The following is a 24,343-nucleotide window of genomic DNA, read 5'->3' as shown; positions in this document are numbered from 1 at the left end:
GTTAAAGGGAGGGTTAGTACATGGCTTTAATTAGAGCTGTTCATTGGCTAGTAGTAATTGCTTTAAGGGCTATGTAAATGAATTTGCGGACAGACTCGTTAGAATATTGACCAACTAAAAAAACAGGTTAGTCAAGACTGCAAGAGTGGTAGATTCTTTTACTATTTTATCGCTTTTAAAGGCAGACGTAATTTTTAATAAGGCAGTAGTTTGTAGCTTTAACCGCACAATGACCAAAAACTTTGGTCTTTCAGGCTTAGGTACAAGAGAGAATTCAGAAGACTGAAATTTTAAATTTGTATTAAATCAACAGACAAGGGTTTTGGATAATCAGAGCCACTTATTCAGACTTAACATCGTTCGGTGCTGCAAAGTGGCAGAAGCACAGACGTCCCGTGTCTGTGTCGATGATGTGAGGCGCCATAAAACAGCTGTAACAGCAGACTTCTTCACCAGTCTGGAAGGTTACGTATTCTGCACAGTCTCTGCACATCACTCCAGTGACGCACTTCACAGCCTGCAAGAGAAGAACTTTAATTTGACCAGTTAGGTCAGCATGTAAAATACTGAGAAGCACCAACCTACAACTAACACCTGAAGAATGGGAAACCTCATTACGTAATAAGAGGGAGGATTCCCCAGTTGGGAAGAAAAGTTATACAGCAAAAGAAATGGAGGCAGTCAAATAGGAAGAGCACAAATTCCAGCTTTTCTCGAAACTTAACACCCAAGTATAGGTTTGATTCAAATAAGTTAAAATTCCTTGGAAGTTCTTAAACAAAATCCTCTCCTTTAAGAGGAAAGCCTAGTTGTTCATCTTACTACAGGCGTTACTTACCCTAGAATATTTCAACTTTCCCTCCAGCTTGGTCAAGAGATCTTCGTGAATGTGGGTGAAATTTTCAGGAAGTTCAAGAGCTACTTCCACTTCCTTCCAGGAGGAAGCGTTCAGAATGGAAACTCCAACGTGTTCCAAGGCATCTGAATCAAAGATAAAGTAATTAAGAGGAAACAGTAAAGCAGTTTTTTTTTTTTTTTTTTTAGATTTCATTTACTATGTTAACTGTTTAAAAATATATTAAGCCACAACTTTAGACTAGCAAATATTCTTTAGTTAAACCAAGAATTTGTAATTAAGCCCGCAAGGGTTTAACAGGACGTATGGTATAAAATGGTTAATTCAAGGAAGGAAACTGCCGACTACCGGAAGACTTTTAAACAAGTCTTCGATCCAGCAAACAGCTAAGGAAAAAAAAAAAGTTAAAACCATCCCGTTTAAAATAAAACTAATAAAAATTACTCACTAGCATAGAAAATACCATGAGGTGACTGGATAGTGCCCCCCCCCCCAACAAGGGAGATCTGCTCGAAGACCCGGGAGACTTACCTAACTCCTCAGCTTGTGTCTGGGTAGAGTTGGATTCTTCAGAAAGATCCACGTACACACTGGGAATATAGTCGTCCTTGGGGTTGACAATTCTCGGTGAAGATCCCTGTGCATGTATAGTGGTAGAAACTGTGCGTAGGTGGTGCGTACAAGTTTTAAAAATGGTCCATTACTTGTACGACCCAGAAAATAAATGATTTAAAAAATGTGTTAAGTGCGAATTAGTTTAATATGTTTATTATGCACCCCATACCCATCCTGTGGGCGGTAGTCAAAAGATTAGAGGTACATAATGGGTCCAGGGACTGGACTCCAAAGTTTTGATAGTTGAGCAAGTTACAGAGGTAATGAATTCACAATTCACAAATGTAATGAACTCCAGGTAGGTCTAGTCACAATCATGACAAGTTACAAAGGTATTTACAGATTACAGAGGTACACAATGGGTCCAGGGACCCGAATTAGCAGCAAAGATTCTTGCTAAAATATACGCGAGACCCTTAAATATTCATTTTAAACATACTAATTGATGTCCTGATAACTTGTCCATTTACCTATTATGGGGAAACGCTAAATCCGTAAGGATAATAGTTTGTGGGGGGGGGAAGAATGAAAGGCATTCTGGCTCTAAGAATTTGAGCACAGATCCAGTCCTAGATCAAGAGCCCTTCAGCAGAGTCAAGGAACCTCCCTTGAGGGGTTAAGAAGATTGATGGGAAGGGATAATATATGAACCCAATAGACCAAATTAGACATTCCCTTTGATTAAAAATTAGGGAACTTTCTTAAAGGCCAAAGACAATGAATTGTCACTTACCTGGTAACGAGGAACCAAAGGCTTATCTCTCTCTTCCCGATGGTTGCAAAGAGCACCTGTTAACAGGTAAAGTTATTTGCATCTTTCTTTTGCAAATATTGAAACTATTTCATCGAGGAAAGTTCATATTTAAAAAACAACAAACCTTCATCAGGAACGCACTCTTCAGAATGCGTTGAAGTGTCATTCAACCCGTCTTCTCCGTGGACGCCGTCAGAGGTAGTAGCGGAGTCTTCAGAAAGTTCGCTGCTGTAGCCGAAAAATGAAGAAAGTGTATCCCAGAACCCGCCCTGGGTTCTGTATTCTGGGAAAGTTCCATAGGAACTAGCACCTCTTTTACCCCTGGATTTCTTCCAGGGTAAGTTTTTGATGATAAAAGCCAGGTCTTCAGGAAGTCCGAAGTCTCCCTCTCCTTTATGCGCCGCTATAAGTTTTAGTGTAGTGAAGTCAAGAGTAAAGTTAGACACTTCAACCGGTTTTGAGCTAATCTTGTGATAAATATCAACTAATATCTTCAAACGTGACTGAACCTGATAATAGGCTTCAAGAGACTTTGCTTGAGTTAAGAAAGTCAGCAATTCCAAGACTTTCTCCATTTCGTATTTACCTAAAGCTTTACCAAGATCCCAGTGGCTAAACTGGGCCACTTCAGACTCGACAGATGCATTCACCGATATTTCAATTTCGTCAGGTGGGTAAACTACTCCAGTTATAGCATTAAACTCTGGGAATTTCACAGTGATTGGAAGATCATTATATGGTTTAAAATTAATTTTTATTTTATAATAATCAAGTGCGCCTTTTAATAGGCTTGCAGAACCAGTGAAAATGTTGGGATTTGGCCAAGTAATGCCAGCCTGGAAATAGTCTCCTAGTGCAAGTTTATTATTATAAATCTTTGAACATACTCCAAATACTTTGTCCATAGCATTAACTAGATCGGATTTTGAGCCTATTGGTTTTCCGCTGGAATATCTCTTCTTAACGACCTTTAAGAGACCACTTATTTCGTAAAAAACTTTATCCATTGCCCAATCAAATAATCCTACCATGTTGTAGTCTGTAGTAGAAACAACAGACACCAACTTACGTAGTCGAGTCCTGTTTAAAAGGACGTCCGTAAACCTCGTGTAGGAATCTACAATTTTTTTAATATTTATATGGGTTGTGTTTACAAGTTCATTTATTTCCTTAGCTTCTCTTATTAAGGTGAAGAGTTTTCCTTCAGAAGGATCACCAACCTCTTCATATCTAGGAGATTTTGGTATGAATGGAGACGTGTTTGTTAAAATAACTTCTCTGCCATTGATCATGTTCAAGTAATGGGTGCTAAAGTTCCTCAATACCCCATATTCTTTCCTTATCCACTCTGGGGCCTCTTCGCTACCGAAATCTATACTAGAAGTCAGTTTAGTTACGCCCAAGTATACTAAATTTCTCCACAAATAAGCAATAAATAAGGTAGCAATCATAAAGCCGTTGTCTTCACTAGTCAGTAACATTTGACGAGATTTTCCTGCTTCAGGTTCTTTGTGGTTTTCGTGAAGAGCAGCGAAGGAGCAGCACCACAGACCGATCACCAGCATCACCACGCACCTCTCCATCTTCACTAGGCTAAGAAAAAATGTGTAGATCAGTTAGGATTAAGCAGAATACAGTATTATAAATCGGCATGAAAGTTAAGAAATTTTTAGACAAAGGGAAAGGAAGGGGGGGGGGGGGGAAGGACCAAAAAAAAACTTCAGCTTCACGTGGCCTTGAAACGAACTTTTGCAAGTAGGTTGTGGGAGATAAATTTTCACGTCTTTTCCCATTCCTTACTTATCCAGCCTCTTCAGAATTTTTAGCACTTTAATGAAGTCCTACATAGGTTGCAGAAGCATCACCTTCATTCATGATGTGGATTACATTACCCACAAATTTAGATTAAAGTTATAACCTTTTGGTTGTACCAACTATCACTAAAGTAAGAACGTATTTTCTGTCCCAAAACCTATAGTTAACTTAGTCTAGGAATTCCTGGGTGATGTTAATTGTTGGTAGCAGATTTTTTGCGCCAACGTTCAGTCTGTAGTTTGAGGAAAAAAGAAAAAGCAGCATGATAATTATTCTTACAGAATAGGGAAGTAAGTGGGAACTGAAGCTTTTAAGTCCCCCCCCCCCCTTCCTAGTCATGTGTCATCGGGCAGGATGGGAATCATGCATGGTGTTGAAGTCTTAGCCTCGAGATGGCAGACTTCAGTGGAAAGGGTGGGGAGGCAGTGATTTTTTTTTTTGAGGGGGGGGGGGAACTGGAGGTGCGGGCGGTGTCTTGAAAATGCTCTGATCTCAAACCAGACCTAGGTTGGAAAAAAAAAATTACAGGATTAAGAAATTTAGTAAATCCTAGTTTTTTTTTTTTTTTTTTTTTTTAAAACCAACACAGTTGAACAAAAATAAACAGTATGGATCTCAATCAAATTAACTGACAAAACGGCTTGCACCTATATTGCTGCCAAACATACAACAAGAACTTACGGCAAGAACATTAGCTAAAAAAAAAAGTCACAGGGTCATGAATTGACATACACACATTCATTGATGCAAAACCTTGCATGCATGCATATTATATATATAATAATTATATATAATAATTATATATAATAATTATATATATATATATATATATATATATATATATATATATATATATATTTGTACATATAACATGACATCTGACAAAGGCTCAATACACTAGAACATAAAATATACAAAAGTTATATCAGTTAAATCCCATCCTTCGCATTAATCAAAATCCAAAACCTAACATCATAATCTTACTAGAACATCTACATACGTATCCCTAACAATACAGCTTTACATATACCAACATACGATTATACAGAAAAAGAATACAGCTTAGAACAAAAACTGAAGCGCAATACTGTTACAATAAACCCATATACGTAATCTCAGACAAATGGACTACGTCACTAAACTGTATACCATACAAACTAAAACTTAGCATCAAGAACTTAGCATTGACACCAAACCGGTATCAGGGTACAGACCATAATTATAAACTTTAAAAAAGAATCGAATCATACATATATAAAGTATTACATAACGTCTGACCCATGACAAAGGCTCGATACAATAGAAAGGGATATACACACACACAATCACAATAATCAGATGCACAAAGCAAAACAGTATATAAGTATATCATGCAAAAACCCAGCACGTAACAAATTACAAACTAAAACACACTTCATGTCGCAAATAACTTACTACTCAAGAATCGTGTCATACAAGACTGATACACATCAAAATAATACATAAATCTACTATATTATACCTACATTCTGAAAAGTGTTATATCTAACATAATGAGACCTTGAGCTCTACATCCACACTTGGCTGCCATAAAGTCTCGATGAAAACCAGGAAACTTTTCCAAACCCACATTCACAACACTCACGACCTCCTCCCCCCCCCCCAAAGGAGGCGAACCCGTTGTGACCCCCTGACTCCCTCCAACCTATGAAAACCCCTTCACTCACTCATCAATCACAGATTCATGAGAATCCCTAACGTTAGCATTCTATACCCCTCTGAGAAAGCCTGATCCCACCTCCTCCCATACAAATCTGTTACGACACATCGTACGATAGAACGTTACCGCAAGAACCTTTCTTCTCTCCCCCTCATCACCCACGACATATATATATAATCTACCATGATATAATCTAAAGCTCTTATGACACCCTCGTCTAACCCACCCATATCTAGACTTAAAGCACGCAAAACCGACAACCCACCCCCTGTACCAACCTACTTAACCAGCACCTAACCTCCTCTAGCCCTTCACAAAAGTACACTACATGGAACGCTGTCTCATCCCCTCCAGATACCACACCCCCCACCCTCTACAACCTGTCTGTTTCGTGGTATCTCACCAGACTGAAGGATCCCATGCAGAAAACGAAACATTACCTCACGCACCCGAGGGTTCAACTTCATTTTACTAAATCTAAACCAAATACCCTTCCATGCATACATGGGGAACAAACCCTCAACTGGGACAACGCACCTACCTACAAGTAACCTACACAAAACCCTTATACGAACCTTTCTCAGTTCCCTAACCAACATCACAGCCCTCAAAACTATTTCGCATTCCCTCAACTCCATTCCTCGATACCACATACCCAGCCTGTCGTGTATCCTTCCCAACTGCCCCGCGTTCACACCCTCACGCAACACTTACCCATTTAATACACACATTTAGCCCTCCGTCTCAAATCCATCAACCCCAACCCACCCTGACTTACAGGTAACATTACAACTTCCCTCCGTAACCAATCACAACGTGAACCCCACAAAAATTTGTACACCCGTCTTAGAATCCCCGCAATCGCTGTCCCTGTAATTGGGAACAGCTGCAACATGCCAAATCTTACTATACAATAAAATGTTTACGACTGACTATAAGAGTTAGGTGCTGGGGTCTCAGAACACCTAGACGCCCCACGATCCTTTCCAATAATCTATCAGTTTTCCTCCTGCGCCACAACCATGTCATCCTTATAAGTAATACCACATCTTTAAAGACACCGCCCATTCTTTAACAACATTACATCTCCCCCCTACATCCCCCCACCCAAGAACCCCAACCCCATGTACCTTGACTTCGCACTATTTACCTGCATACCCGTGGCACTTCCAAATAATTGCACAACCTCGTCCAACACTCCCATTGACATCCCTTCACGAATGAGCACAGTGGTGTCAACATATCCAATTAAACCCGGCAAGGCCCTCCCACTCCCCCACACTTCCCTCACATGGCGTACATAAGCTACGGTCAACCATTCTATAAAAGGGGTCCTTGAAACACGCAAACAATATTTGGGACATGGGGCATCCCTGTCTAAGGCCTCTACCCATTGCAATATCCCTCCCCATACACCCATTAATCTGCATCCTCATTTTCGCCCCCTTGTATAACGTATTTACCCACTACTATTTCCTCCCCAAAACCCTGTCTCCTAAGTATAACCTGCAAAGCTCCCCTTTCCACTATCATATGCTCCCTGCCAATCTAGAGCCAACAAAGCCGCCCCTCCACCCCAACCCTTGGCTTCCACAAAATTTCTCAGTATCCCATGTCCTTCAATCATCGACCTTCCCGGCAACCCAAACAGATTTTGACACGACCCTTCCCACAACACATTTGAACCTATTACCTAAAATTTTTGCGAACACCTTATAGTCTGCACACATCAGTGATATGGCTCGGTACTCCCGAAGGGTGGGCTGCCCCTTGACCTTCGGGACCAACACTACAACTGCTGTTACCTGCTTCTCCCCCAACTTGCCCTTCTCCTTCATACGATTAAATAACCTAACTATAAATCCCCTTATTAACGTCCAATGTAAATAAAATTCTACTGGGAGACAGTCAATACCCGGCGCTTTCCCCTTCCTCATTCCCCTTAGCGCATTCTCTATTTCCTCTGCCGTAATAGTCCCACCTAAAGCCTTTCTATCACTATTTCCTAAATTACACGTCACATACGTACACACCTTGTCCAACGCCACGTCACCCCCCCCCCATCCCACTGCTCCAGTACTTCTCTTACCAAGCCTCCGCATACGCACACATCCCCTTCGTGGTTAGTATCTCCTGCCCTGGTCTATAATTCCCAACCATCTCCGTTACCTCTAAACATGGGGAATAGCTGTCACCGCCTGCCTTTGCTTTTGATGCCGCAAAACACACGCTGACGGCTTGTCGCCCCAAAGCACTTCTTCCACCCCTGCCTGCACCCTTACAGCTTGAAACCTTTCATTTTGCAACACCCTCAACCTCCCCTTTATTTCAGCTATTTCATCCATAGGAAAATTATTCCCACCTACCCCCCGCCCATAGCAACCTCTTAACCTATCCTCTAAATAGTTAGCCAGTCCATATTTTCAATTATTAATACGTTTTCCTTCTCTCACAAAACTTTCTAATCCTTTCCTTTGCAACACTATCCCACCATATGTCAATGTCATCCACTCCCTGTTCTTCCACACAGCTCCCTCCATAGGACTGAAAACCCCTCCAACCCCTCCTCATCACCTAACGCACATATTTAATTTCCAATAACTTCTATACATGTCTGCGAGTGTCCCCCACCCAACCTCCACCACCACTGCCCTATGATCTGACATTGTAGCCTCCACAGTACTGAAAGATTTAACATCCACTCCCTGAGAAAGGTACACTATCTAGTCTCGCAGCATATCCACTCCTAACAAACATATTAAGTCTCCCACACCGCCCCCCCCCCACCCGAAGGCATCACGTAACCTAACATCCCTTAATAAATCCCTAAGAGCCACAGACATATCCAGCCCCTTTTGGGTCCACATCAGCCACCCTGATTACACTATTCCAGTCCCCACCAACTATTGCCACCTCTGGCAGTGCACTTAAGAAAAACACAAGATCCTCACACACAAAATCATTCTTTACCTTTGTTATTTTCTGTCGGCGCATACACTCGCAAAAGACACTCTTACCCATCCACCACCCAACCACACGCAACACCCTCCCTCCCCCTCCTCCCTCGCTTCTCTGCAAAACAAACTGGCTCGTCTCCCTTATTAAAATTCCCACACCTCCTTTTAGACGGGGAGATGCAGGGGAGATGGCAGGGTAACTACTCGAAATCCTGCCACCTCCAACACCCTACCCTCTTTAAAATTGTGCTCCTGCAGAAACACAACATCCACTCTAGATTTTTTCAGGAAATTACGAAACCAATCTCTTCATACCGCTACATGACCCATTAACATTTACAGACATACACCTAAGGCCTATTAAAGTTTTCATCCCTGCTTCCTCTCGTCACTCTTTACAACTCCAGAGCTTGAATTTAAGTTTGACACCTTCAGATTGCTCTTTCCCTCCTCCTTCCGGTGCCTCCTATAATGGCTACCACCACCTACATCACTACCTTCACACTTCACCTCAGTCTGTTTCCCAGGCCTTTATGCAGGCGTAAGGACGTCATCAGAATCTGACGTAGCCGCCCTCTTTCTCGTGACCGTCGTGTTACACATCTTGGTCAGATGTTGCCTCTCGATGAACCTCCACCTCTACCCGAGAATGGTTTAATGATTCAACTGACGACTCCAAACCACCATCACGTCCCAAATTATCATGTCTCCTACTTTCTGGAAGCGACGGCTCTGCGACGGCTCTCCGATGACACCACGCTCAGATGTAACGTCCCTCTCTGGTGGTGACAGTCTTAACACCTCCACCAATTCCTCCTCAATCTCGAGAACCTTCTCCTGTAATTGCTGCTCCTCCTCATCCACAGGAGACGATACCTGATCAGGCAGCTGGGGGAGGGACTCCAACTCACCGCCAGTCCTGTGTGCCCGATCCACTATCTCGCTCCACAAAACACCACGCCCTCCATCCGATGTTTGCTTTTCACCTGCCACCTTTGAAGCAGGGGCTGCGACATCCACCACAGGTCCAGGCACACGTCTTCGCTTGTCACAGGTCGCCGCTATGTGATCATATTCACCACATAGGCGGCATGTACGTCGTTGTCCTAGGTACATTACCATTACCTGCGTCCTGAAATCTTGTAGATACACATAGTACGGTATTGGGTGCCTCAAAGTAATTTTGAGGTTGAAAGAACCCTCTGGAAAACCAGCATAGGCACCTGCCGCCCACGTACCATGTTGAGCATAATGCACCGTCCCATTTGTCTCACTTTCCTTATATCCGCCTCGTCCGCCTCAAAGGGAACGTTGCGTAATTTGATCCACGTACAATGCCGTGAAACATCTATCAATCTTACACCGACAGCTGGTGTGACGCTAAGACTTACGTCCTGAAACCTGGTGACTAACGATTCATAAGCCGTAGCTGATAGTTTGACGAATATTCTTTGGCTTTCATTTAATGCTACACCATACAAGTCACTATCTTGTATGCCATATGTCTCCCGGATGATCTTTGGCAATAAGACTTGCGCAGAACTAGGCGTTATCGTTCCTTTAAGTAGCTCAATGCCTACAGTATTTATCCGGCGTCTCAGACTAACCGCCATCTTGACAATCACAGTGCACCTATGTTGTTAACAGAGGCGTGACAGCACCACTTCACACCGCTGCAGCCAGGTAACTGACTAGGAAACTCCTACAAACAGCAGAGGGGTGCAGAGCACAACCGCACTCTACCGTGGTCAGGCACCGAATGATATAAAAGAGGTTACGTGTATGATGGAAGTCGAGGTTAAGCGAGATTTAACTATCTCGTGCGTTCAGGATTAGTAATCTTGTGGGAATATTAAGATTCCCAACAGGTTACCATTTCAGCCGACAGCAGTACTTCCCCTGGATGGCTGATGTGAACCAGTCTAATTGGAGTCATTACGATACACTTTACAGTAAACTATAATTTACTATTTCACTGAATCTTATTAAAAAATTAGATGTCTGAAGACTAATTACATTACTGTGACCGACAAGGTTTACAACTTTTATGAAAAAAAAGTAAAATTTGAAGAATTAAAGTGATGGAAAGGAAAGGGAAAGCATACTTAAGGTGGGGAAGGTATAACCAAAAGAGGTAAATTATATTTTCAATGAAAGTTAAAGTCGAGGCCTAGTAGGCAGAAGCTAACAAATTTTCATTCATGCAGAGAAGCTGGGGAAAGGAGAGAGAAAACCACACTTTACTGCTCTTACATGACAGAGGAAGCTTCTATACCACAAGACGGGCAGAAAGCAGCAACTTCACTCTGGCTGTACCCTTCTCCAGAACATCACTACATCAGAGATCATTTATCCCCAGGATGAATGGTCTTGAACACATTCGTACAGCATTTTGATGTCTACGAGATAGTCAGCTGATCAAATGAAAATGTTAGCATAGATGGCTCCAGCTTCATCCTGTTCCCTACTTTTAAGCATCATAACGTAAAAAAAATGCTTTCAAATGAGCTGATGTAGGTAACAGCTCTTAGTTTGTCTAAGTTAGGAATCCTTAACCTAACCTTGTCAAACCCTATGTAGGAAAAAAAAAATTGTTGATACTTTGTGTATACAAGGCATAGAGAAGAGTAGCATAATGAAGGTTCAGTCAGCAAGCAACAGTGCGCCTAAAGATTATCACCGTCAATGCTTTACCTCATCAAATCTGCGAATTAGATTGAAAATCACTTTGATATAAGAATAATGTTATTCAAAGGTACATGCCACCTATGCTGGTACCCATCCGTTTATGCCAGTTTTATTAATATGCGCCTGATTCCTCGCCCAGCTGCCGGTGAGGGTGGACGTTTGCTACTCCTCTCTGACAGGCGCAAGTGCTAGCCAGGCTGTCACAATGGTGGTTGGGGTGCGACGCAGAATTAACACTCTCGGCATAGAATTACTGAGAGGTACAATTAATCAAGATTCGGCGTTGACGTTGTTGCCTCTGATTATTCGAGAGACATATGGGATTGAGGATTGCGACCTTTATGGTGTAGCCTTAAATGGAAACTACCGAATGTTCGTGAAACTGCTGTCATCACACGTGTATGAGGATCTACTTGCTCATTATCAGGATGTTGCTATCGAGGTTAACGAGGGCATCCTGGTAAAGATGGTCGATGTTTCGAGTCAATTATGTAAACTTACGTAATGTGCCTTTCGAGGCAAATGAAGCTGACCTACGGGTGTTCGGGAAGTTTGGAACTGTACACGTAGCTCAAGGCAAGTGGACGGCAGGGGCTTATGTGGGTTATCCAGAAGGTAGTTTTAGCCTAAAGATGACTGAGGCAACCTATGCCTTCGTATGTGTTCTTAGAGGAATTTAGGACAAATACTTGTAACTTACGCTGGCCAACGTAGAACTTGTAGACTGTGTGATGGTTATGATCACATAGCAGCTGAATGTGTGCGGCGGATAACTGGCCAGGGAATACCAAGGAGTGACATTTCGAGGCGAGGACCTGCAGTGACAGATCAGAACCGCCAGGATGGACGTAGGCGTGGTCGGTTGTGGAGTGAGGAAGTGGAGGAAATGCAACGTGAGGTGGAGCATGAGGGTGCAGTGCAGCAATTGAGTGCGTCTGCAGAGGATGTGATGCACGAGGCGGACAAGGACGTACCGAATGACGTAGAAATTGACGTAGTGCTTGAGACAGTTTTGCAGGAGATGTTCCGTAAATCGGAGGAAGCCTTGACAGAGGTAACGACGGGAGACCAGGTACAGGGACGAGGGGAAGCATGCGGGTCTGAAGAAAGGAATATAATGTCGGCTTGGCCAAGTAGTGAGAAGGGGAATGAGGTGATAGAGGTGGAGGTGCACAATGAGGAAGGTCAGGAGACAAGCATGGCGGAAGAGGAAGTGTCGAGGAAGCGGGCAGCTGTCACGTCTGACTCGGATGACGTCCTCACTCCAGCACAAAGACCAGGGAAAAAGGCGGGGATTGAAGGTGTGTGTAGAGGCACAGAAAAAGAAACGCCAGCAAGGAGTTAGGAGTGGAGGGGGTGGGGTGAGTGCCAAGGACGGTGTGTATGAGGCTACTGGATAGTGGAAAAATGTGGTGAAAACGTAAGCAGGCCTAAGGTGTATGACAATTAATGTTAATGGTTTATGCAAGAGTGGTAAGTGTGTATGGTTGCGAGGACTGCTGTATCGTTACAAGGTAGATGTTGCCTTTATACAAGAGCACAACTTGAAAGCAGGAAAATTGCTGGAGGTGGATGGATATAGGGCTTTTGCAACTCCAACGACACGGTTAAAAGGCGGAGTAGGTGTTTTAATTCGTGAGGCAAGCCAGTTTGTTTTGCAAAGGTTTGAGGGGGGGGGGTGAGGGAAGAATAATGAGAGTGGACGGGGTGTGGATGCGTGAACGCGTGTCCTTTGTTGGAGTGTATGCTCCGGCGGAGAACGATGCTAGGGTAAAATCGGCATTTGTAAGGGATGATCTGGTGTATTTCTTGAGTGCGCTGCCCAGGGTTGCATTGATTGGGGGAGATTGGAATTGTATAATACGGAGATTTGATGTGATGCCAGCGGGGGCGGGATATTTTTCAAACGTGTTGCGAGACCTGTGTAGAGATATTGGGGTACGAGATGCATTTTGGGGTGGAATAGGTGAAGTGCAACATACATATGTAAGGAGGGAATACGCAGCTAGACTGGATAGGATCTATATAACGCAAGGGGTTTCAGTGGAGTCTTAACACTATAGAAGCAATTTATTCAGAACACAGGGCAGTGGTGGTAGCATGGGACTCGTTAGTGAAACGGTTTGAAAGCTACTGGAAATTAAACACGCGACTCCTTGAGGATGAGGAAGTGGAGGAGGGGTTTGCTTCGCTGTGGAGGAAGCTAAGTGCGGAGGCAAAAAGGGTTGATAATGTTGTACATTGGTGGGACAGTGTGGCCAAGGAGAGGATTCGTAGGTTTTACGTGGGTGAGGGTAAGCGTGTAAATCGACTGAAGTATGGATTAACAAATTATTTGGAAAGTAGAATAGGATACTATCATGAGCAAGGAGTGGTGGGAGGGGTATTCCAAACAGAGGCAATAGATGATCTGAAGAGCAGGATAAGAGGTGCAGGAGGAGAGATTTCATGCAGTACGGGTGCAGGCGGGTGTGAGGAAGTGCTTTGGGGGGACAATCCATCGGCATGTGTGTTGAGGAGACAACAGCAGGACCGCGACCACAATAGCAGATTTGGAAGTGCACACTGAGATGAAAGGGTTTAGGGAGGGGCAGGTGTTAAAAACAACGGAGGGGATGAGTATGTCCGTGGATACGTGGTATGGGCATTATTGGAAAAGTAAAGGAGTTAATAGGGAGGATCTTGATGGGGTGTGTGCTGTAGAACCCATAGCTCTGGGGAGAAAGGACAGGGAAGCTTTGGGTGGCGAGATTGACGAGAGGGAGATATGGAGAGCGCTTGTAGACATGTGCACAGGCAAAGCACCAGGTATTGATGGACTACCAAGTGAATTTTACTTAAAACATTGGGATCTGTTAAGGGGTTTTTTAGTAACGCTGTTCAATAGAATGAAAGATGGGGGAGAATTGGGCAAGAAGCAAAGTACAGGGGTCGTAGTGCTTGTGCCCAAGGGTAAGAGGCAGAGTACACTTAAGGATTACATGGCGATTACTCTCGTGTGTGCGGACTATAAATTGTTCGTGAAGATTTTGGGGAATAGGTTAAAATGTGTAGTGGGACGTGTAGTTTCAAAAGGTCAACTAGGGATGCCAGGACGGTCGATGGTCATGGGGCACGGAATTCTAAAGGGGTTTGTCGAGAGTTTTGAGGGGACGCAGGCAGGAGGGGGTATGGTGGCGATTGATTGGCAGGGTGCTTATGATCAGGTGGAAAGGGAGGGTTTAAGACAGATCCTTAGCAAACAAGGTTTTGGGGACGAGATTGTGGGGTGGGTTGAAACGTTGTATAAAGGGGCTAAAGCGAGAATTCAGATCAATGGACGTGTGGGAGGTGTGGTGAACATGGATAGGGGCTTGAGGCAGGGTTGCCCGCTATCACAGTTATTTGCACGTGTGCAAGATCCCTTTTATAGGTTGGTCGAGACCAGAGAGTGTGGTGGGGAGGGGTCGAGGGAGGGCTTGATTAGGCATCATGTGGTAGGTTATGTGGATGACACGACACTCCTAGTCCGGAAGGGAACAAGATTGAGAGAGTTGGGAGGGGTGGTTGGCATGTTTGGAGGGGTGACAGGCATGACGGTAAACGTTGAGAAAACAAAGATCATGGGGCTAGGGGAGTGGAGAGAGAGTTGATTGGGACTGATGTGGTGAGAAGGCAGGAAGGGCAGTTATTAATATGTGGCATTTTGTATAGAGCGACCATACGGGAGGCTAGGGAGGCGAATTCGTCGAGAATGGTGGAATGCGTGGAACATCAGTTGGGGATGTTACGGCCTTATCACTTGACATTGTTGCAACGGGCAATTGTTATTAATGTATTGCTGTACAGTAAGGTATGGTATGTAGCAGCAGTTTTTCCATTGCTGAGGGCTGAGATCACACGTATCCTTAGAAGTGTTTTTAGGTTTTTATGGGGCTCAGGATGTGAATGGATGAAGAGGGAGGTGGTGACTTTGCTGGTGAGGAAGGGAGGTTTAGGTTTGTTGGACCTGGGAAGGAGGGTGAAATGCATTTTCGTCAGGTGGGAGTGGAAAAGATTAGGGGGACATGCATGCAAAGGTTACATGATATTTTGAGGGGAATGTATGTGGGTGGGGAATGGAGGGATTGTGAGATTTTGTCGAGGGCACTTTTGTGGGCGTGCGAGCCAGACAAATTAAAGGCGAGGGATTTATATCGAATATTGAGGGTCGAGGAGATGGCCCCAGTTGAGGGGCTGTTCCCGATGTATGCATGGGGAGCTATATGGAGTCTGTTCGGTAAACTAAAGCTAGGGCCCAGGGTGCAAGGGATCATGTTTAAATTTTTACACGGGATTCTGCCTACTGGATCAGTCCTCAGAAATAGACGTGTGGTAGAGGAGGGTTGGTGTGGATTATGTGGAGAGTTGGAAACAGCCTATCACGTGGTTTACTTTTGCGATTATTTGGGGAGTGTGAGGGAATGGCTAGGGAAAGTGGTCAGGAGGATAGGAGGAACTGGGGTGTCAGTGTTGAGAGCGCTGAGTCTTGATATAGGGGAGGTGGGGAGAATGTGGCACGGGGAGTAGCTTATATAATGGTGGATTTCGTGTACATATCGTGGGGAATGAGAGGGGTGGATAATGGGGAGACGAGGAAACGAGTTTTAGCGAGGATTTTTTGTAGGACAAAGAATAGGAATCGGGAAATTTATGGGAGGAGATGGGAGGGAGATTTCACTGAGGGTTACAGGTCCATAACTGTTGTGGAGTTGCTAGAGTTGTGAGGGGGGGGGGGAAGTGGGTTTAGTTTGTGTAAAGCATTCGATAAAAGGGGGGGGGGGGTACCAAACGGGCTTGCCAAACGAAAGATGTTGGTTTGGTGTGCATGTGCGTGGGTGAGTGATAAGTGCAAGAGAACGATTGTGTGTAATTGGGATGTGCATGGGAGTGCTGAGTTCATGCATTCTTAGTAGTTATTTAATATTAATTTTTTTTTTTTATATTTTATTTATAACATACAATACATTAACAGAAGCATACAGCATGAGAGCATCGACAGACAATATAAATTCATCAATTTCTATACACTGCAATATGCAGTAATATGTCATGCAGCTGATAGGTGAATACTGCCATATACATAATTCATTACTTCAAAAAATAACTATTCAAGTAATACAAAATAAAGAATCCTCTTACTCCTTCCCGACTGCTAATTTCAATACACACAATAATTACATGCCGCAAAAATGCAAGCAGTATAATCCCCCCCCCCCTATTTACCCCAGCTCACCAAAATGTAAGCATTTCACCGTTGTTTAACTTATAAACTAACCATACTAAATTAAACTTAACATATTATATTGAAAACAATAACAACTCTACAGTAGTGAAAACGCCAGCTGCTGTCCTAATATTATATATATATATATATATATATATATATATATATATATATATATATATACACACATACACACATACACACATACACACATACACACATACACACATACACACACACACACATACACACATACACACATACACACACACACACACACATACACACATACACACATACACACATACACACATACACACATACACACATACACATACACACACATACACACACACATACACACACACATACACACACACATACACACACACACACTAGAAACTGAATTAGTTTACAATGGGAGTCAAATCCTATCTTTATTGCTGTCCCATGCAGCATTCTCAGACTTGTACTCTTATACGCTACTATGATAGCCTTCAGCAGAAGGCATTAATTAACAATATTAAATAACTACTAAGAACGCATGAACTCAGCACTCCCATGCACATCCCAATTACACACAATCGTTCTCTTGCACTTATCACTCGCCCACACACATGCACACCAAACCAACATCTTTCGTTTGGCAAGCCCGTTTGATACCCCCCCCTTTTTTTTTATCGAATGCTTTACACAACAATCTAAACCCACTTCCCCCCCCCCTCACAACTCTAGCAACTCCTCAACAGTTATGGACCTGTAACCCTCAGTAAAAGCTCCCTCCCATCTCCTCCCATAAATTTCCCGATTCCTATTCACTGTCCTACAAAAAATCCTCGCTAAAACTCGTTTTCTCGTCTCCCCATTATCCACCCCTCTCATTCCCCACGATATGTACACGAAATCCACCATATTATAAGCTACTCCGTGCCACATTCTCCCCCACCTCCCCTATATCAAAACTCAGCGCTCTCAACACTGACACCCCAGTTCCTCCTATCCTCCTGACCACATTCCCCAGCCATTCCCTCACACTCCCCAAATAATCGCAAAAGTATACCACGTGATAGGCTGTTTCCAACTCCCCACATAACCCACACCAACCCTCCTCTACCACACGTCTGTTTCCGAGGACTGATCCAGTAGGCAGAATCCCGTGTAAAAATTTAAACATGATCTCTCGCACCCTGGGCCCTAGCTTTAGTTTACCGAACAGACTCCATATAGCGCCCCATGCATACATCGGGAACAGCCCCTCAACTGGGGCCGTCTCCTCTACCCTCAATATTCGATATAAATCCCTCGCCTTTAATTTGTCTGGCTCGCGCGCCCACAAAAGTGCCCTCAACAAAATCTCACAATCCCTCCATTCCCCACCCACATACATTCCTCAAAATATCATGTAACCTTTGCATGCATGTCCCCCTCTGTCCCCCTAATCTTTTCCACTCCCACCTGACGAAAATGCATTTCACCCTCCTTCCCAGGTCCAACAAACCTAAACCTCCCTTCCTCACCGGCAAAGTCACCACCTCCCTCTTCATCCATTCACATCCTGAACCCCATAAGAACCTAAAAACACTTCTAAGGATACGAGTAATCTCAGCCCTCAGCAATGGAAAAACTGCTGCTACATACCATACCTTACTGTACAGCAATACGTTAATAACAATCGCCCGTTGCAACAATGTCAAGTGATAAGGCCGTAATATCCCCAACCGATGTTCCACGCGTTCCACCATTCTCAACGAATTCGCCTCCCTAGCCTCCCGTATGGTCGCTCTATACGAAATGCCACATATTAATAACTGCCCTTCCTGCCTTCTCACCACATCACAGTCCCAATCAACTCTGTCTCTCCACTCCCCTAGCCCCATGATCTTTGTTTTCTCAACGTTTACAGTCATGCCTGTCGCCCCTCCAAACATGCCAACCACCCCTCCCAACTCTCAATCTTGTTCCCTTCCGGACTAGGAGTGTCGTGTCATCCACGTAACCTACCACATGATGCCTAATCAAGCCCTCCCTCGACCCCTCCCCACCACACACACACTGGTCTCAACCAACCTATAAAATGGATCTTGCACACATGCAAATAACAACATAGCGGGCAACCCTGCCTCAAGCCCCTATCCATGTTCACCACACCTCCCACGCGTCCATTGATCTGAATTCTCGCTTTTGCCCCCATTATACAACGTTTCAACCCACCCCACAATCTCATCCCCAAAACCTTGTTTGCTAAGGATCTGTCTTAAACCCTCCCTTTCCACCTGATCATAAGCACCCTGCCAATCAATCGCCACCATACCCCCTCCTTTCTGCATCCCCTCAAAACTCTCAACAAACCCCTTTAGAATTCCGTGCCCCATGACCATCGACCGTCCTGGCAACCCTAGTTGACCTTCTGAAACTACACGTCCCACTACACATTTTAACCTATTCCCCAAAATCTTCGCGAACAATTTATAGTCCGCACACATGAGAGTAATTGCCCTGTAATCTTTAAGTGTACTCTGTCCCTTACCCTTGGGCACAAGCACTACGACCCCTGTACTTTGCTTCTCGCCCAGTTCTCCCTTATCTTTCATTCTATTGAACAGCGTTACTAAAAAACCCCTTAACAGATCCCAATGTTTTAAGTAAAATTCAATACCTGGTGCTTTGCCCCTGCACATGTCTACAAGCGCTCTCCATATCTCCCCCTCTTCAATCTCACCACCCAAAGCTTCCCTGTCCTTTCTCCCCAGAGCTACAGGCTCTACAGCACACACCCCATCAAGATCCTCCCTATTAACTCCTTTACTTTTCCAATAATGCCCATACCACGCATCCGCAAACATACTCATCACCTCCGTTGTTTTTAACACCTGCCCCTCCCTAAACCCTTTCATCTCAGTGTGCACTTCCAAATCTGCTATTGTGGTCGCTGTCCTCCTCTGCTGTTGTCTCCTTAACACACATGCCGATGGCTTGTCCCCCCAAAGCACTTCCTCCACACCCGCCTGCACCCGCACCGCATGAAATCTCTCCTCCTGCACCTCTCTTATCCTGCTCTTCAGATCATCTATTGCCTCTGTTTGGAATACCCCTCCCACTACTCCTTGCTCATAATAGTATCCTATTCTACTTTCCAAATAATTTGTTAATCCATACTTCAGTCGATTTATATGCTTCCCCTCACCCACGTAAAACCTACGAATCCTCTCCTTGGCCACACTGTCCCACCAACGTACAACATTATCAACCCTTTTTGCCTCCGCACTTAGCTTCCTCCACAGCGAAGCAAACCCCTCCTCCACTTCCTCATCCTCAAGGAGTCGCGTGTTTAATTTCCAGTAGCTTTCAAACCGTTTCACTAACGAGTCCCATGCTACCACCACTGCCCTGTGTTCCGAATAAATTGCTTCTATAGTGTTAAGACTCCACTGAAACCCCTTGCGTTATATAGATCCTATCCAGTCTAGCTGCGTATTCCCTCCTTACATATGTATGTTGCACTTCACCTATTCCACCCCAAAATGCATCTCGTACCCCAATATCTCTACACAGGTCTCGCAACACGTTTGAAAAATATCCCGCCCCCGCTGGCATCACATCAAATCTCCGTATTATACAATTCCAATCTCCCCCAATCAATGCAACCCTGGGCAGCGCTCTCAAGAAATACACCAGATCATCCCTTACAAATGCCGATTTTACCCTCGCATCGTTCTCCGCCGGAGCATACACTCCAACAAAGGACACGCGTTCAGGCATCCACCACCCGTCCACTCTCATTCTTCCCTCACCCCCCGCCTCAAACCTTTGCAAAACAAACGGGCTTGCCTCACGAATTAAAACACCTACTCCACCTTTTAAACGTGTCGTTGGAGTTACAAAAGCCCTATATCCATCCACCTCCAGCAATTTTCCTGTTTTCAAGTTATGCTCTTGTATAAAGGCAACATCTACCTTGTAATGATACAGCAGTCCTCGCAACCATACACACTTACCACTCTTACATAAACCAATAACATTAATTGTCATACACCTTAGGCCTGCTTACGTTTTCCACCCACTTTTCCCCACCACATTTTTCTGCTGTCCAGTAGCCTCACACACCGTCCTTGGCACTCACCCCATCCCCTCCACTCCTAACCCCTTGCTGGCGTTTCTTTTTCTCTGTGCCTCTACACACACCTTCAATCTCCGCCTTTTTCCCTGTTCTTTGTGCTGGAGTGAGGACGTCATCCGAGTCAGACGTGACAGCTGCCCGCTTCCTCGACACTTCCTCTTCCGCCATGCTAGTCTCCTGACCTTCCTCACTGTGCACCTCCACCTCTATCACCTCATTTCCCTTCTCACTACTTGGCCAAGCCGACATTACATAACTTTCTTCAGACCCGCATGCTTCCCCTCGTCCCTGTACCTGGTCTCCCGTCGTTACCTCTGTCAAGGCTTCCTCCGATTTAGGGAACATGTCCTGCAAAACTGTCAAGCACTACGTCAATTTCTACGTCATTCGGTACGTCCTTGTCCGCCTCGTGCATCACATTCTCTGCAAACGCACTCAATTGCTGCACTGCACCCTCATGCTCCACCTCACGTTGCATTTCCTCCACTTCCTCACTCCACAACCGACCACGCCTACGTCCATCCTGGCGGTTCTGATCTGTCACTGTAGGTCCTCTCCTCGTAATGTCACTCCTTTGTATTCCCTGGCCAGTCCTCCGCCGCACACATTCAGCTGCTATGTGATCATAACCATCACACAGTCTACAAGTTCTACGTTGGCCAGCGTAAGTTACGAGTATTTGTGTCCTAAATTCCTCTAAGAACACATACGAAGGTATAGGTTGCCTCAGAGTCGTCTTTAGGCTAAAACTACCTTCTGGTTAACCCACATAAGCCCCTGCCGTCCACTTGCCTTGTTGAGCTACGTGTACAGTTCCAAACTTCCCGAACACACTGCGTAGGTCAGCTTCATTTGCCTCGAAAGGCACATTACGTAACTTTACATACGTAAATTGACTCGAAACATCGACCATCTTTACCAGGATGCCCTCGTTAACCTCGATAGCAACATCCTGATATTGAGCAAGTAGATCCTCATACACGTGTGATGACAGCAGTTTCACGAATATTCGGTAGTTTCCATTTAAGGCTACACCATAAAGGTCGCAATCCTCAATCCCATATGTCTCTCGAATAATCAGAGGCAACAACGTCAACGCCGAATCTTTATTAATTGTACCTCTCAGTAATTCTATGCCGACAGTGTTAATTCTGCGTCGCACCCCAACCACCATTGTGACAGCCTGGCTAGCACTTGCGCCTGTCAGAGAGGAGTAGCAAACGTCCACCCTCACCGGCAGCTGGGCGAGGAATGGAATATTTTTAATTAATGCCTTCTGCTGAAGGCTATCGTAGTAGCGTATAAGAGTACAAGTCTGAGAATGCTGCATGGGACAGCAATAAAGATAGGATTTGACTCCCATTGTAAACTAATTCAGTTTCTAATGTATATATATACATATGTATATATAAATAATATTAGGACAGCAGCTGGCATTTTCACTATTGTAAAGTTATTGTTTTCAATATATTATGTTCTTAAGTTTAATTTAGTATGGTTAGTCTATAAGTTACATAAACAACGGTGAAATGCTGTACATTTTGGTGAGCTGGGGTAAATAGGGGGGGGGGGAGGTTATACTGCTTGCATTTTTGCAGCATGTAATTATTGTGTGTATATTAAAATTAGCAGTCGGGAAGGAGTAAGAGGATTCTTTATTTTGTATTACTTGAATAGTTATATTTTGTAGTAATGAATTATGTATATGGCAGTATTCACCTATCAGCTGCATGACATTACTGCATATTGCAGTGTATAGAAATTGATGAATTTAATATTGTCTGTCGATGCTCTCATACTGTATGCTTTTGTTAATGTATTGTATGTTATAAATAAAATAAAAAAAAAAATATGCGCCTTCCTTATCGTTTCGTGAATGTACACGAAAGACAGATTTAAACACCTTAGCAAATTTACGCTATACTATTGCGACTTAAAAAGAAAAACAAATGTTCCTACATTTCCAGTCAAAAGATGCCGAGTAATTCGTTACTCAAGTGCCCTTTCAAGATTACCACACCCTCCCTACTTCTGCCAATAAACACAAACCACATCACCGCCAGAGTATTGGAAAATCCCATCGTATATACTGTCCTTAGAGCTGGAAAAAAAAAACACACAACTAACCCTCACCGTTCTGGTCAGGTCACTGGCGTCTCTGGCTCACACAAGGGTTCATAATACCTCTCACCCGCCAACTATCAACAACTCGACTCCTGAATTATCGAGCGTTTCTTTTAATATGTAAATGCAGATTTCACCACGTTTCCCGTTCCCCCCACTGAATGGTGAGAAAGTAATAGTTCTAATAATGTGTAGTGTCGTGGCTCTCCTGGACACCATCACATGTATCAACACAAGCTTCAAAGCTTCAAAGCTTCAAAGCTTCAAACCTTCGAAGCTTCGAAGCTTCAAAACTTCATAGTTGACGTCTGAAACTTCGAATTATGTTTCACTAAATGTTTATACTGGTATCAAAATAAAAGATATATACACCTAGGGGTGTATATATCTTGTATTTTAGAGAATATACACCCAGGGGTGTATATTCTCTTGAGTGTATACATTGACATTCATTCATAGTTAAGGGATTCAAATATTTTGACATAAGTGTACAATTATTATTATTATTATTATTATTATTATTATTATTATTATTATTATTATTATTATTATTATTATTATTATTATTATTATAAAAAGAAGCGCTAAACCAATTAGTGTACAATTATTTGTATTTGAAGCCTAAACGACACTCGTGTAGTTAATAGCCTTGACATCTAGCACACTATCTTGGCATCCAAGGCTTCAAATTCTGTATCGTTGTGACACCCAAGGCTTCCCCTGTGTGGCTGTAGTTACGTGAGACATTCGCTGCCTGGATGAGGTAGAGTGCGGTCGTGCTTTGCACCCCTCTACTGTTTTCCCAGACGTGCTACTCGGTCAACAACATGGCGCCAGGTGTTTGCAGAAGGGTGAATACTGTAGGCATTGGGCTCATTAGTGGGGCTTTAACGCCTACGTCAGGTGATTTGTTATTGCCCAAAATTGTGAGAGACATACGGCATCAGAGACGAGGATTTGTATGGAGTGGCACTGAACGGTGTGTATAGAATATTCGTGAAGGTGCTAACTGCTCAAGTATACGAGGTGTTGGTGGATAGTTATCAAAATGTCAGCATTAACGTAACACCGGCAGTGAGGGTCAAGTTGACGGATGTATCACATTATTTGTGGGTTAAGCTCCGAAACGTGCCTTTTGAGGCTGATGAAGTGGATATACGCAATGTTTTCGAACGTTATGGAACTGTACATCTGGCCCAACCTGGTAAATGGGTAAAAGGAGCTTATACAGGTTATCCTGAGGGTTCTTTCAATCTCAAGATGACCCTAAGGCATCCTATACCCTCGTATGTATATCTCGAGGAGTTTAGAACCCAGGTAATGGTAGCGTATGCTGGGCAGAGGCGTACATGCCGACTGTGTGGCGAATATGACCATATGGCGGCAGACTGTGGCAAGCGGAACATGGCTCCTGGGCCGGCAAGGGGCGGAGCACCTGTCCATGAGAAACCGATGCCTGAGGAAGAACGGAGG

The 24,343-nt window shown here is 43.9% G+C and overlaps 1 protein-coding gene across 3 annotated transcripts; it reads right to left on the bottom strand.

The window, feature by feature from the left end:
* Positions 1-283: 283 nt before the first annotated feature.
* Positions 284-23,014, bottom strand: LOC138850900 (uncharacterized). 3 transcript variants are annotated; one of them, XM_070080951.1, is made up of 6 exons: positions 22,874-23,014; positions 2,350-3,818; positions 2,205-2,260; positions 1,388-1,493; positions 839-981; positions 284-517 (listed from the first exon to the last, which is right to left on the bottom strand). In XM_070080951.1, exons 2-6 carry the CDS (start codon positions 3,806-3,808, stop codon positions 341-343), a joined length of 1,941 nt encoding a protein of 646 aa, XP_069937052.1. In that variant the 5' UTR covers positions 3,809-3,818; positions 22,874-23,014; the 3' UTR covers positions 284-340. The 3 variants fall into 3 exon arrangements, with proteins under 3 accessions (XP_069937052.1, XP_069937050.1, XP_069937051.1); XM_070080949.1 differs by lacking the exon at positions 22,874-23,014 and adding an exon at positions 22,796-22,842; XM_070080950.1 differs by lacking the exon at positions 22,874-23,014 and adding an exon at positions 11,391-11,410.
* Between the last annotated feature and the right edge of the window lie 1,329 nt (positions 23,015-24,343).

The sequence above is a fragment of the Cherax quadricarinatus genome, unplaced genomic scaffold, assembly GCF_038502225.1.
Source record: "Cherax quadricarinatus isolate ZL_2023a unplaced genomic scaffold, ASM3850222v1 Contig1324, whole genome shotgun sequence".
In the NCBI taxonomy this organism is placed as follows: Eukaryota; Metazoa; Arthropoda; class Malacostraca; order Decapoda; family Parastacidae; genus Cherax; species Cherax quadricarinatus.
The sequence above is the reverse complement of the archived record's forward strand: the minus strand, read 5'-3'. Positions and strand labels throughout refer to the sequence as shown.

Bases quoted from the DNA above. Each gene is read 5' to 3' on its own strand.
- LOC138850900 (XM_070080949.1), bottom strand. From the start codon at position 22,827: ATGGGATTTTCCAATACTCTGGCGGTGATGTG. The intron at 2,261-2,349 runs GTTTGTTGTTTT...ACCTGTTAACAG, and splicing joins AGAGTGCGTTCCTGATGAAG to GTGCTCTTTGCAACCATCGG. The intron at 518-838 runs GTAAGTAACGCC...CTTCTCTTGCAG, and splicing joins GAAAGTTGAAATATTCTAGG to GCTGTGAAGTGCGTCACTGG.